This window comes from Coloeus monedula (genome assembly GCF_965178545.1).
Source record: "Coloeus monedula genome assembly, chromosome: 1".
In the NCBI taxonomy this organism is placed as follows: Eukaryota; Metazoa; Chordata; class Aves; order Passeriformes; family Corvidae; genus Coloeus; species Coloeus monedula.
In genome coordinates this window covers 144446440-144462539 of record NC_138781.1, presented here as the reverse complement: position 1 = coordinate 144462539, position 16100 = coordinate 144446440, and the positions used below count along the sequence as shown (strand labels likewise).

The 16100-nt window shown below is 38.2% G+C and overlaps 1 protein-coding gene across 3 annotated transcripts in view; it reads left to right on the top strand.

The window, feature by feature from the left end:
* The window catches only part of TRPS1 (transcriptional repressor GATA binding 1), a 211103-nt gene extending 207744 nt beyond the window's left edge, over window positions 1–3359 (top strand). For all 3 annotated transcript variants that reach the window (XM_082296734.1, XM_082296732.1, XM_082296733.1), the window contains one exon: window positions 301–3359. In XM_082296734.1, the coding sequence (XP_082152860.1) occupies window positions 301–1362 (1062 nt within the window). In that variant the 3' untranslated portion in view covers window positions 1363–3359. The remainder of the gene's footprint in view (window positions 1–300) is intronic.
* Window positions 3360–16100: the final 12741 nt, after the last annotated feature.

The following is a 16100-nucleotide window of genomic DNA, read 5'->3' as shown; positions in this document are numbered from 1 at the left end:
GACTAAGAGGTAATAAATAAATGGTTTGACAGCTTGGATACCTCATGTCTTTTTAAGTAAACCTGTACAGGATGTCTAAGACAGTTGACTCAAGTTGTTAAAACAAGGTATTTTATAGTTTACTTTCAGCATGAGGGGCCATGAACCAGCATTTGGGTTGAAATTTGGTCATTCCTGCAACACTGTTGTAATATAACTCTTCACAAAAGAAAAGATAAATTTGCATGAGTATGGTCTCACAGATTTGTTTAATGTGTCTTTCTTTTTTCCTTTTGTTCATTCTCTGTGTGTTCCATGCAGACTCCCAGGCCTTTAAACATCATTAAACAGAACAATGGTGAACAGATCATTAGGAGAAGAACAAGAAAGCGCCTTAACCCGGAGGCACTTCAGGCTGAGCAGCTAAACAAACAGCAGAGGGGTAGCAGTGAGGAGCAAGTCAATGGAAGCCCCTTAGAGAGGAGGTCAGAGGATCATTTACCTGAAGGTCACCAGAGAGAAATTCAGCTTCCCAGCCTCAGTAAATATGAGGCCCCAGGTTCATTGACTAAAAGCCATTCTGCTCAGCAACCAATATTGGTCAGCCAAACTCTGGATATTCACAAAAGGATGCAACCTTTGCACATTCAGATAAAAAGTCCTCAGGAAAGTACTGGAGACCCAGGAAACAGTTCATCGATATCAGAAGGGAAAGGAAGCTCAGAGAGAGGCAGCCCGATAGAAAAATACATGAGACCTGCAAAACACCCAAACTATTCTCCACCTGGAAGCCCTATTGAAAAATACCAGTACCCACTTTTTGGACTTCCATTTGTACACAATGACTTTCAGAGTGAGGCTGACTGGCTGAGATTCTGGAGTAAATATAAGCTGTCTGTTCCTGGGAATCCACACTACTTGAGTCATGTGCCTGGCCTACCAAATCCTTGCCAAAACTATGTGCCTTATCCCACCTTTAATCTGCCTCCTCATTTTTCAGCTGTTGGATCAGACAATGACATTCCTCTAGATTTGGCGATAAAGCATTCCAGACCTGGGCCAACTGCAAATGGTGCCTCCAAGGAAAAGAGTAAGGCACCACCAAATGTAAAAAATGAAGGTCCCTTGAATGTAGTAAAAACAGAGAAAGTTGATAGAAGTACTCAAGATGAACTTTCTACCAAGTGTGTGCACTGTGGCATTGTCTTTCTGGATGAAGTGATGTATGCATTGCATATGAGTTGCCATGGTGACAGTGGACCTTTCCAGTGCAGCATATGCCAGCATCTTTGCACGGACAAGTATGACTTCACAACTCACATCCAGAGGGGCCTACACAGGAACAATGCACAAGCTGAAAAGAATGGAAAACCTAAAGAGTAAACCTTAGCACTTAGCACAATTATACAGAAATAGGTTTCCTTGATGGGAATTCAATAGCTTGTAATGTCTTGTGAAGACCTATAAAGCACTTCATATAGAGAGCATGCCTTATCCAATATTAAATCCCTTGTTATTTTCTTTTTTTTTTCTTTATTTTTTTCCTTTTTTTTCCTTTTTTTTTCTTTTTTTTTTTTCCTTTTAAATGAGTGGGTTACCAAGAAAAAAGAACAGTTGGATGGTGGCCAGAAGGGGAGGAAGATAATTCAGTGGGACACGGCCCACCAAAGCTAGCCAGAATGCAGTGAATCATGCCGAATAACCTTGAGAAAATTTTACTGGACAATTAATACCTTTGCTGTTGTGTAAGAGACATAACTGCAAGAGTGCAAAGATGTGTGTATGTATATACTGCTGCAGGGGTGTAGTGAACATATGCACATTGTATATAAGAACTAGACATGTTAAATATACAGATATTAAAAGGTCATTTTCTTTTCTTTAATTTGGGCAAATTTCTGCCCTACAACATGCCTTAGGATCACCTTGTCCTCAGAGCTTTGGCAGCAATGTCATCTAGGTGTTTCTCAGACTCAGCTGATTTTTAGCTACCATTTTATCACTACATTCTTTCTGGCACACTTTAGTCTAGGAGAACCATTTTGTGCAAGTGAAGTCTCTAATACACAAGCCACACTCCAGGTTTAATTTGCATAGAACAAGGTAACCTGCTGTATTTTATTTTAATATATTTTTAATATATTACATTTCTAAACCTGAAGTCTAAGGTTACTTCTCCACAGGCTTAACATTGCTATACGTACCAGTCAATCCCTTCAGTAGACTTATACCAGCTTTTGCTAAGTAGCATTAAATGTCTTCATAGTACTTTTTAATACTTAAAGCTTTTTAAAAACTATCCATGAAGGGAAAGCTCCTCAGCATAACTGCTCAGGGAAATAGGGCTAAATAACTAAATATTAAATAATTGGTTAAAGGTGCTGTTAGACGAGCCTCCATGCTTGCTACAAGGGTGTACAAGAACTGACTTTAATCATTTTCATTATAGTGTCCCAACCAGTAGTTTATTATTTTGCCACAGGGATGTAGAAGATATTACAAGCTACTGGATGCACTGTCAGATTAACTTATTTCATTAAAGAAGTTGGGAGAACAAATAGAAAAAAACCTTATTTTTCTAGTAAATATTAATGTATTACATTTCAAATAATGGTGCCTGACATATTGAATAATTATTTTCTACAGTGTACGTATGCAACAAAGATATTCCATCATGCATTAGAGTCAGTTCTGGCTCTGCCTCGCTGTTTACATTTGCAAATGTAGCAAACAAGGTAATGAAGCAACTATTTCTATTGCAGTAGGTATCTTTTTTTCTGTGTGTGTGCATTAAAGTTGTAAACGATAACATGAAATGAATGAAATTTGTTGATATTAATGGTATGAAAAACAAGAAGGAAATGAAAATATTTTTATGCCTACTTAGGAAAAAAGGGTAGCACTATTCATTCCAAGTACTTTTGTATTCTTAAGCTCTTAACTCACATTGTTATGCTTAAAATGATAAACATATATCCTCTTTTTATTGCTTTGTCTGTGTTTCAGAAGAAACATTTCAGAAATTATTTTGATAAGTGCTGTTTGACTATGCAGCACTGATATTTTATTGCATTCTGTAGTAGCATTGCACTCCATTTTTACAATATTATGCAGCTGCTTTTTTGTTTTGTTTGGGTTTGTTTCTTTTTCGCAGTGCAGGGTCTTAGTTCCTTATGGTTGGATGGCAGGTGTAGCTCAACTGGTTCATGAATGTTGCAGCGAATGAAGTTTAAAATGTCTTTCTGATATTATGTTGTCTTTTATTTCTCCATTCATGCATTTTATTTTTTAAAATGTTCTATAAAAATATCTCTGGACTAAGTCCTCACTTGAGATTATATGTAAAGGGTCCTATTCTGATCTCACTTACATGCCACCTTTCTCAGATTTTCATGTAATTGAGCTAAAGCATCATAAAAAAAAAAAAAAAAGTTCTTGTATTTAACTTACCTGAATTGCACCACTCTCCCTTCTAGTATTTGGTGCACTTATTAAGATACTTAACCAGATAAACAGGGAGGTGGAAAATAAAAGGAGAGGTTGATAGTAAATGTCTTATAGGGGTTGGCAAAAGGAAAACCAGGAGGGAACTGGCCTAAACATTTAGCACTTTGATAAGTCTTTTGAGAACTGATGTGCCTAAAGCAGGTGGCAACAAACATCACCAAGCGTGAGAGGCACTTACACAGTTGATCACCAAAGGTCTCACTGACCTTGGCAGTATTTAGGTGTTATATTTTCACAGAGGTGAAACATTATTGCACAGTTTCTCTGATTTTTTAGGCACAGACAGGCTATTGTTCAGCATTAGGCTGCATTCCTTCCTGCTCCACCCATTGCTTCTTTAGTGGTGAGCAGCATATGGAACGTCCCGCTCAATCTGCTCGTGGTTGAGTTCTGTAACCCTTCAGTAGTGTTCTAGGTTAGCAAAGGATGTTGGGCCACATTCTTCTTCTTCTATTTTTTAGATGAATCTCCAGCTTGATACCAGTGACAAAGTCTGGTTATGTTTTTATTATTGTTCTCCAATAATAAGTTCTGACTTGGTTTTTGTGGATTTATTTTTGTTGGGTATTTTCTGTTTCTTTTTTTTTTCTGTGGGGACTGAAATAGATTGCCCTCGTTTCTTTATGTCAGGGTCCAGTGTGTGTCCTTTCCAGCTTTTCCAAGCAAGATGTTATATTCACTAAGCAGTGATTTTTATCGGCTTCAAAGGTAGCTGCCTGCCGATTTTCAGTAGTTACTGGTTTGACTTACTTCACTTAAGACCTACCAGTTCCTCTGGCTTCTTCATTGATAGAAGCTGCATCTTCATGGCAAAATATTTAGGAGGGACATGTGCATTGTAAGACTTGAGCACTACCCTGAACTTTATAACACTTCTTGCTAAACTCAGAAGCAGAGGCAAATAACAGGAAATACACATATCAGGGTTTGGGGATGAGGAGAAATGAAATCTTATGAGTGCAAAGAACAAGACAGAGTTCTGAATGTTACTATTGCACACCTAGATGGTGCAAATAAAATTTGAAAAAAAGTTCATTGTTCTTGCCATGACATATTGAGATGTTCTAAGATTTCTGCTTTTTAAGAAATGGGATTTTGCCGTAGCCTGTTCTCTTTGATTTGGGTAGGGGGAGCACAATTTTGTTTCTTAACAAAAGAGAGGTAACTCCATCCATCTTCCAGACCCCCTCACAATGGATACTAATTAAAAGAAAAACAAATCCTGACACTGGAAAAGAATAATCTTATTTAATAACTTTCAGATGGGAACCAATGTTAGCACACACAAGTAATTACTGCACCCACTGTGTTTCAATCAACTTACAGCACTAAAAATTGAACTTTCAAACAATCAGTCTTTGTTCTCAATTTGTCAGTGGCTTCAAGGTGGTGAACTTCTCTTACTGAAGGAATGGTAGTTTAAGATCTTAAAACGTATCTCAAGTTGGACCACAAAATAAGTAGATGTTTCAAAACTAGAGGGTTTGTGGTGCCTGTCACTAATCAGATTGCAGAACAGGCACATTGTTTCCAGTAACTCTCCATACAGATGGAGCCATTGTGTGACATTATCTGCAAAACAGATTGTCTCTAAACTGTCACTTTGTGGCTGCTGCCCCCTCAGTGCTGCAGGAGATGAAGATGTTCCAGAGCACAGTTTTGTGTTCAGGTGCTAAACTCAGAGTGCTTTCCAGAAGAAGTTTTGCACCTAATTGCCACCGTGCTGATGAAACTCCTCCCTTAATTTTTCATGGACCATTCAGAAAGGGGGAAAGACACTGGATGCACATATCTTGGTTTTGCCTTAAAAAAGGCACTGTTGTCTATTGTGACAGTTTTTAAGAGAGAGAAAATTGAGACATCTCAAAAGGTTGAGACACACTGTGAGCAATAGATTATTTTTGTAGTTAGAGGGGCAGCAGGACAAGTGACTATGCTAACTGTATACAGTGCTGAAACATAGTGATTGTGCAATGGAAAAACTGATTTGGCAACTGTGGATTAGTACTCAGTTCAGGGACAGACGTTCGAGTCCACCCTTGGACTGGACACTGTTGTTTTGTACTTTGTAACTACTTGCTTTATGTGCTAAGGATGTTGTCTACCATCTGCTTTTTGCCCAGTATGTCTAAATATATTCTCATTTTTGCTCCTGTATTGATTTTTCTTGGCTGACTTAACATGCTAATTCCTAATACTGGTCAGGGAAAGCCAAGGAGATTAGAAGGTCGCTTCTGTGCAGCCAGAAGTGTAGATATATTTCCTTCTGCTTCTGTGGAGATAGTTATGCTTGGCAAAGAGCAGTGAGCAATTTGTCAGCATATCCCATATGTGATAGATAAGTGAGAAATCCCTTCTAAACTTTTCTCTAAAGTTAAGATGGGCCAAGTAAAATTATTTACTTAATTTTCTCACCTCAGAATAGGATTCCTCCGTACCTTCTTCCTCACAATTTTTATTTCATTCAGCCGGCTCTGGAGAGTTGGCAGTTGGTAAGATGCTACCTGTATAGTAATCAAACACACACCAATTTACTTTAGGAGGATAAAAGACAATAATGAAATGTCTGACAGCCAGATAAATACCAGTTTCATTTGATTCTTTGCTACACTTAGTAAAATTCCTTTACTAGGCGAGCAAAATTACAATTAGTAAAGTAAAAACATTGTAACAGCTACCACAAGTTTCCATTCCTATCATTTTGGCCTCTGAGCTCTGTGTAGGAGAACAGGAGAAAAGGAAACATCTCAAAATGCCATTGTAAATTTAGCTTATAGAAAATTCACCAGCAGGAAAAGGAAAAAAAAAAGAAAAAAAAAAGTACTTCGTAAAGAATGACTTCATGTTGCTAAAAACCATCATTAAACTTGTAGCCCTGATCTAGAATGCTGGCTCTTAATGTTTTGTCCTTACAACACATGGATGTGTTTTTTGTTCTGTTTTGTTTCGGGTTTTTTTGTTTTGTTTTGTTTTTTGGTTTTCATAGTGCATGTTCATTTCTACTCACAAACATGTTCTTGGTGTATTTCTTATGCAAACAATCTTCAGGCAGCAAAGATGTCTGTTACATCTAAACTTGAATAATAAAGTTTTACCACCAGTTATAAATCAGATTCGTGTCATTGTTTCTGGGGAGAATGTAATGTCAGTGTCCTTACACCATAGTGGGGCTGGGGAGGAGAGCAATCTGGAGTCGAGCTGTTCTGGAAGCAGGATGGGACCTGACAGCATCTCTGAGTAATGCCTGGTGATTATGGCTGAAAGGCAATGTCAGTGTTGCTCAAATGGGAAAGGCATGAAAAGGGAAGAGCTCCTTCAGAAACACATTAGCCCTGTCGCAGTCCTTCTGTGCTAAGGGCTCTAGATGTGATCCAAATCTCATTCAAGTTAATGACAGGATTTGAGTAAAAGTCTCTTTCAGTGGGGTTTAAACCTTTTTCAGTACTTCCTCATCCTGGAATTACCAGTTTTATTCTCCTGCCCCAAAGTGGAGGAAATACTGGAATAATTTTGAGAAATTTTGTAAGAAAGGCTGATACTGAAATGTGAGCAGTACCCAGGGTCACCAGTTCTACTCCTCATACAAAGTTCATGGTGGTCTTGAAATAATTCCTGTTACCCAGGACCATGGTTTCACATCATGCCCACAGCTCTTCCAAGAAATTCTGCTGGCTCCCATCACACAGGTTATTGACCCAGTGGTGAGTCAAGAACAGAGAGTACCACCTACAATGTTGCTGCCACCACTTCCTTCAACAACCTTGGAGGTTTCCTCAGAGATCCCAACCAAAGCACTGACCAAATCAGCTCAGCTTGGCATTTCTGTTTGGATGAGCTAACAGCTCTGGGTGGTATGGCTCCCAGCCATCATTTCCATTATGCTCTAATTTCCTTTCTCCATAGGTTTTATATCATCTCCATGATTGAGAGTTTGTTCACTCTCATACAGAATATTTTTTTAAAGTAATACAAAATGGTAAAATCTGTTTATGATGGTAAAGTACAAATGTTCTAGAGTTTAATTTTAAAAGCACCATGCCAGAAATAACTTCTGTGACTCATTCTTCCAGTGAATTCGGATGTAAAACCCTATGTATTTTCAGTCTCTTTTTAATTTCCTGAGATTAATAAAAATAATAACTGTAGTAAAGAAAAAAAAAGCTTTCAAATGCAACCAGTTTTGGAGACATCAACTGTGCATTTTGAAAAAGATGCTACATGCAAAAAGCTGGTCAGTACACCTTGTGTGTATATGCTATACACTATATATATATATATATATATATATATATACACGTACTCTATACCGATGTAAGAATATATATAAAAACTCTATATACATATACACAGAGAAAGTTCATATATGTACAGAGAGTTAAAATTTTAAAAGGACGTACTTTCCCATTTTAAGAACGTCTTTTGAGAATAACTAGATTTAATCCAAATTTCTGTTATAACTATAAAGCTATCTGTGACCAATGCAGTACGCAGAGTTCAAAACAGTGTTTAATAGTGAATTTCTCTCTCCAGATACTTAAGTGAGCTCATAATTGTAGGAGCTGATGACCTCAGGTGTTCCTTTGTGGTTCCACTATTTGTATAGTCTACTTATGTTGTTAGTGTCTTCCTCTTACGACAGCAGCTCCACATGTAAGCAGCTCATATAAGTGCACACCAACATTGTTATCAGGTCTTAATATGCTATTATAAGGCTTAAATTTGTGCCAAGAATATAGGGACTTCTTGTTCTAGCAGCAGTGTCCTTGATTATTTCCTTTTAACTACTGTCATATCTTGATGTAGGTCAAAACTGTGTTGTCCCAAGTACAGCCAGCCTGAGAATATAAAAGATAATACATTTGCTAGTAGTAGCTCCTGAGCCTTATCCAATGGGATTTATAAATGTATGAAGTTTAAATTAAAAAAAAAAAGAAGTAAGTATCGGAATAGGTGCCGATGCAGAAGAAAATTGGCAGAATGAATAAGCAGGATGCTTCATTCCATATGGAGGGGAAGTGGGATGCTTTCAAGAGTATTCTATTATTAGAAATGGTCTAGATTTCTTACAACCTTATTTATTATAAATCACAAACAAACTTGTCTTTATAAGATTGTTGACAGTGTGGATATAAAATCAAGGAAGAGAATGTCAGTGAAAGTGTTCACTGGAAGTTTGTGATGGGCAATTAGGCTGGACAGCTGGGATACCTGAAAGCTGATGGAGGTAGAGTTTGTATCCACACCAGCTTCCTCATTTCCATGAAGTGTCTGACTAATCCTTGTGTGCAGAACAAGAGTGTCAGTGAGTCCTTTCTGTAAATGAAAGTGTCTCCGACGCATCCAAAGGAATAGAAGTGTCTTTTCACATGTTCTGGTTGCAACATCAGTGGAACTGTCTGATTCAACTCCAGATGCTACTGTGGAATTGACAGCTTAATGGTGAGATTGATACAGTGACAGTTGTGTCACCTACCTCCAAACAGCTCCATGGGTGCTGATAAAGTGTCAGTGGAGTTGGCCAGAGAAGAAATACAATCATTTAAAAGAATAAGAAAGAAATACATTTAAAAAAACAAAAAAGCCTTCTGTTACGAAGCTGTGTAAAGATGATGGCTTCAATCTGCCACAGAGTATTTTTTTTCCTTTTTTTTTGCAAAGGCAATGCTGTGGCCTTACTTCTGAATGACATGATTTCTTTCATGACTTGTAGTATAAAAAGGAAAGCCCCAACATAAAGCTAGCTCTCTTCTCACTGTAGCATTCTTTTATGAAAATAAGGCAATAAAGGAGTGTAGAAATGGATTAGGAAGGCTTTCTAAATTAACATTTCAAGGAATGGAACTAGATATATACTTTGCACTTAGTTTTTTTAAAAAAAGAAAAAATCTTTGTAAGTAAAATGGGAATATTTTCTTTCCCTTTTAATCAAAGTTGAGTATTTTCGTCACTTCTGGAATCTGATAAAAAACGAAATAGATTTCAGGCTATGAAAGGATGAGATGTGAAAGTGTTTCAGAAAGGTAAGGTGATTTTTCAAAGTTAATGTTCCCTAAGAGTGGCATTACATTGCAATACTTTGGACGCTCAACTGTAAATGCAAAATATGATCCTCATTTTCTTAGGAGAGTCAGTTGAATATTCAGAGCAGGAGCTTATTAGATGTTCATAGCCACCCACTGGAGGGGTACAGACTGGATGATATCCAGAAATCCTTTTTAGCCTAGATAATTTTGTATTATAAATGCTCACAAATCCAGTCAATTTATGTTTCTCCCTTAGGAGTGTAGTATATACAGCAGGGAGCAATTGGAAACAAAGGCCAAAAAACCTGAAGCGCATCTGTAGAGGGAAATGGTGGAGCATAACAAGAGCTCTCTAATACACAGGCCTCTGAGGATGGAGCTGGATGCAAGTACAAAATACCCCATTAAACACGTGGCTCTTAACTGGAGCACAAAGGTTCTTCCATCTATTTATATTTCCATAATAAGTCACTGCAATATATCCCTTGTAATTATACATTAACCTCTACAATTAAGCATAACATGCTAGACTGCTGATGCACTGACATTGCTGTCACACTTGTTAACACAACTCTGGCAAACTTCTATATTCTCTATAAATCAAGATGGGAATATGCACAGGGGTTGCATAATGACTGAAAATTTCAGTGCCCACAGCAGTCCCTAGCGTGCTTTGGCGGAGGCCAGCACTTGCTTCCAACCAGGTCCTGTGCACAGCTGGGGAATTATCACGGAGGAGGTGATTCCCAGGTCTCAGAGGAAGAGGCAGGAATGACTTGTGCCCATTCCCTTAAGGACATTTTTCCACGAGGAAAGAGCAAGCACCAAGAGCCATGGGATGCATCCTGAGCCACCTGCCACACTGCTTCAGTGTGTGGGGTCACTCTGGGGGAGCAGCAGGTTTCCAAGCAGAACAATATCAGTCTCCTAAGACCAGAAAATGGCCTTGACCACTTTTGATTTACTGGTGTTGTCATTGCCTGCATTGACTTGTTCCCCTTGTCTGATAAGGGTGGCTGGAGCCACTTTACCTGACATTTTGGTACCTGCTATCTGCAGTATTTGTGTAGGTAAGCTTTAAAGACAGAAGCAGATTTATATCCATCTTGTATACGGACATAGGCTTTAGGAAAGAGGAAATGTTTCCTGCTACTGGGTGGGTGCTGATCCTATTGTTTAGCTTGGTTGTAGACAGAGCTGTACAATATGTACCTAGCAGATGTCTGCACTTGATCAAATAGAGCACAGTTCTGTGTTCTGTTGTCCTATATTACAAATTTTGTGGGCAAATCTCTGGTTTCTGGTAATACAAATAAAGAAATGACAACAATGAAAATTCCCATGCTTCCAGTTTCATAGCACAGAGCATGGCTGTCCATTCCAAGCTGTTATAATTACCAACACTCCTGAGACAACCAAGTTCTTCTTGCCCAGAAAAGGACAAAGATTATTTCTTTCAATACAAAATGCTTTAGTGGTGTTTTGAAAACTTCACTTCTTAAAAAGGACTTGTTTCAACACAATTTAATGAGCTTTACTTAGAACTTAATAAGTGTTATTTCAACTCTCATTCTAGGAAATTTTTGGTTTGACAGTAGAAAAGCCTGATTTGTGTCTGTGTTCCATATTTAAATGAGTATTCTTGCTAGCTCTCTCATCCAAGCCACTCTACAAACAAACCCTGAACTAACTTATTATTTAGTAGAAAAAATCTAGGTGCAGCTTTTTAACAAATAGTATAATTCTTATCTTTGAAGATTCACTCAATCATTCTCTGATGTCACCTTCAAATTAAAGCCATAGATTTCTGTGATGTTTTTTGTCATGATATTATGCAAACCCTCTTCTCTGTGTGCTAGGCAAACTAGTATATTAAAAAAATTTTATGGAAAATACACTATTAACTTTTCTACATAAATTGTTTCAGATTAAGCAGAACAAAAATTTATAAAGACTGATTTACCTATACAGCCTAAGTTTGCACTTAAGCCAGCTTTCTCCATTTCCTGGAGAGAGATTGTGTTGCTGGTGAGGAGACATGGAATGGCACAGGACAACTGCCTGAGTTACTGGCACACATAAAAGGGGAGGCTTTACCCTGCATACAGTCTAAGATGACAAAGATATTTGGCAGCAGAACATCAGAAAGCCTAAATATAAAAAAAAAAAAAAGATAGGAATTTCAGATTGGAACATGAGGACTGGGAAAAGTATTAATGCAGCAACAGTGAAATGTGTGATTATAAGAAAAAGAAAAAACCTCAACAAAATATAATTGATGTCAAATATGTACTAAATAAGGTTATTAATAAGAAGTTCATAAGGTGTTTAGTGCACAAGGATAGCAAAGTTCCAGGGACTATGGGAAGTGTTGGATCTGACTGCTATTGCACAAGACATTGTCTGATTACTGGGAACATGCTTTGGGTAAGACAAGGCCTTTTCTCATTCTCCATCAGCTGCCTGAGATGGCAATTTCAGGAACATAGCAAACTGGACATCTTGCCAAAAGGTGCAGGCCCACTCTCTCTCCTACTCCTACTCTCTTCCTTCTACTGGCACAAATATTTGTCTCCCACTTGCCCCAGAAAGTTGACTTTTAACCCCCATTAATTCCCTGATCCAGTTCCCAGCACAGTGACAAAAACACCTGTGTCAGCAGTATGTGGCGGTAAAATGAGCAGACAGTGATGTGGAAAAAGGCAGTGTGAGGTTTTTCTTGGCAGTATTGTCAGTCTAACGTGTTCAGAAACTTTCAATCTAGGGGGCTGGATTGGTCCTGGTTTAGAGCAGATTCTCATCTATGCACAACACTGAATTGTTTTGCTCAAGGTCTATATACAGGATGAGGAGTAAAACTGCATCTGCAACACCCTGATGCGAGACTCTTCTTTCCCTGTGCCAGCAGCTGCTAGGCAATGCCCCGTTGTACCCCAGTGGCCATGGCTCAACTGTCCTTCAGTGGCACAAGTACAAACAGGCTGCTTTTCCTTACACTGAAAGAGTGGGCGTGACATTTTCGTACTGAACGACTGTTTAGTGCAAGTACTTACTTTGCCCATGCCAGTAGAAAACCCATTGCTACACTGCCCTTGTACTCCACAGAGTACTGAAGACTCCTCACCAAAATAAATCACTACAGGAGAGAAGACAAGGAGATAAAGGATGGTGAAAGTTTAAGGGTTCCTCTCTTCTTTCCTGTGCTCATTAGGTAGACATTTTTTACTTTGTAGTTTTTTCCTTTGCTGCTTCTTTCTCCATCTCAGTCTCTCCTTTGATTCCATTCTGCCCTTCCAGCTCATCAGTGATTGCTGCATAATTTACCTCTGCATAACTAAAAATGCTAATTTTTATTTGACCATGAAAGACTCCCAAATATCATCCCTGGCTTTGCTTGTGGAGCCACCAAAACATGTGATGTGGATCAAAGTTGCAGGCTCTCTTCGGTTCCTGGTATTCCTCTTTTCCTTGATACTTTTATAATAATTAATAATAATTTACTAAGACAAAGTTTTGTGATTGTTCATTAGACACCTGAGGCTGGAACACCTCGACCACTGATGCCCTGGGTAACACCAGAAGGTTGCACAGAGGAACGAGCTGCAGAGGAGGGGCAGGTGCTTTTGTTTTGTGTGACATACTCAAAGCTCATCATCATTTTGCATTTAGACATTTTAAATAAGAATGCAAAAGTTTTATAATAGCAAAGTTCCCAGCTTTATCCACCTTCCCAAAGTGATTTGCCTCTGAAAATTCCAACTCCAAACTCCCAAAACTGTTTATTGCCACTGAGTAGGGAATTAATCTAAGACAAGTAAAGGAGACACATTTCCACCCCTCCCCTTGCAGGACTAACCTTTGCTACAGCTGGAATAGTAGGATTGGACATATTTTGACATCTGCCTCAGTTTATGACATCAAATTTCTGCAGAGCTTTATGGGACTGTGAAATGGGACAGTTTGGCACAGCAGCCAACTTACCAGGTCTACCTGCTGAGGTGACCTCTGAGAGCAGAGCAGGGAGGTGTCTGAGGATGGGAGGGGGTCTGGGGGTGCCCAGGGCACTGCAGGGCAGCACGCACTCAGACATGCCTGAGGATGCTGAATTTCCCTCATCCTCCTGCTGGGCACCTTCAAATGCTTGTGTTACCCCCCCTGACCCCACAGACTCACCTGCATTGCACATCTCAGCCAACAGCAGGCTCTGGTTTGTGAAGGGCAGAAGGAATCTGGGGAACGGGAGGAAGCAGGAACAAGTAAGAACTATAGAATCCTGAATACCAAAATCCCCACCACTCTGTAGTATATTTTAAAATTATATGACTCCCTGAGGTCCCACTGAAAGCAAAGCATAAAGGAGAGAAGGAGCTATGGCCAGGTATTACAGATCTGTAGCACTACTCCACATATACTTTAAGGACATAGTCTTTAAAAATTAATATATTTTGGAACTCTGCTTTAAAATAAATGTCAGCTGCGTTTTCAGCAGCTGAACAACTACTTTTCCTAAAAATCAGACCTCTTGTTTTATGTATCTGAAGTTGTGTGACTGAAACACATGGAATATCTTGGCCTAGAATGTTTTAAATAATTTCCATAATTAATATGATTTGGAGACTGAATAAAGAAGATAAAACAGAGATATAGCAAGCACACTACATGCATCTCAGATTATTATGTCTGAGTTCATACCAATGAATCTTAATGTGTGTGCAAGAAGAAATGATCTGTCCACCTGCTTGTAGTGAGAGAAGGCACAAGGCCAACATACTGATTCCTGCTTCTCAATTTGGATTACAGCATTTTAGTGTTTATTTATAAAATTTCTGAAGGGATTACAGAGTTTATTCACTGGGAGGTCTTCAGAACCCCTTGAAATGTAGCTTTCCATAAAACATTCTGGTTGAGGTTTCTAAAACTGGTTTGAACAGAATCAAAAACCAATTTAGATATATACTGAGCTAAAGAGTATCCCTCTTTCCCATTGCACTACCGAGACAACAAGAATGGAATAAAACACCTTGCTTTTTTTTAATCTTTTCCATACCTTCTCACTTCCACTGACTGGATACCTGCTAGAGTCACAGTCTACCCTTATTTTATTAACCCAAAGAACTGATGTAATTTAGTAAATCAATTTCATGTAGATTATGGGTTTCCTTAAAGATTTCTTGCTTTAAGTATTGATTATTCCCATCTTTCTTTAATTCATAAAGCCTGGGCAGAGCAGAGCACAAGGGAAACATGTCTGCCAATAATGGCCAAGGGGAAGTTTGCTGGACTATAAGCCTTTACCAAAAATCAGACAGAAATTGACAATCCTCCCTTTACTTTTGTTTGCTTTGCAGTTCCCTCTGGAATTTGCAATTTTCTGGCTGGTTTCTCTTCTATATGTATGCCTTCCCTCTTGCTAGTTTAGAGATGGAACTAGTAATTTCCCAGCTCTTCTAATGTACTCCTGCCTTCAAAAAGGCAGGATCTGAACATTCATTGTTCTGTTTAAATTTATTACTATATTAGTATGTAGTTATAAAAACATCTTATTTTCTCAAAATGTCATAGCTGCCAGTAGTGGAATGTAAGTGAAATGGATACTGTGACATGAAGATGTAAAGATATATGAAATTACTTCAATCAGCAGAATTTATTTTTCATATGATGTTCCATTGTTCTGTATTTAATCCAGTCAAGCTTTTTGAGCTAAACACTGAGTTCAGCGGTAAGGGTGATGTGAGTGTCTGTGTGTATATGCATTTGTTCATGTACATGAATTCATTAGGGCATATTCACTTTAACATCTGCTAGAAGACCATTATTATTCTCTAAATCTGAATAAGTTTTCTCAACTTCTTTATCCTGTGTCTTGTTATTCTCTTCCACTGAAAAATTTCCACTGAAAAGGAATTTTTCTTTTTTATTATTCCTCCACACTCCCTGCAGTATATTAATAATATTCTCCAAGTTTGGTGTCTCTAATATTCAAACATTACATAAAACTGATAGACTGATCTTCCCATCTAAATAATCTTGTTTTAGTTATTTTTTTCCATCATAGCTTTTCTAGCTAACAGAATTAGATACTAATAAAAGCACTCAAAATTACCTATGCAATCATTAATTATATATCCCTTGTCACTAAGTTTTTCAGTTCTCCAAAATGTTTGAGCACGTTTCAGTTTAACCTGAAATAATGTAAACAATAATGTGATTAAACTTATATGCAACAGCCTGGGTTTGTTTGGTCAGTGTTTTAAATTACTCTGCCTGGCCTTCTTTGCTGCCTGCCTTTCTGTACTGCCATCTTGGGCAGATCAGCCTGAGCAGTGTGCTCTGGTTTCATCTTTCATTTCCATCAGCTAATTTTGATTTGACTATGTAATGCAAAGTATTTTCCAGATGGCAAATACAATTTTCTGAGTCAGATGAATATTCAGGGGAAAAAAAAAAAGCATGATATATGCCCCAATAAATCCTGCATGTCTGTCTTGTGTACTAAAGAATGAAGCTGGAGGCTCTGCAAACTTGAGTGAATGCAGATCTTCATTTGCTGGAACATGGTACAAACTCACCTTTTTTGACACATCTTGCTTT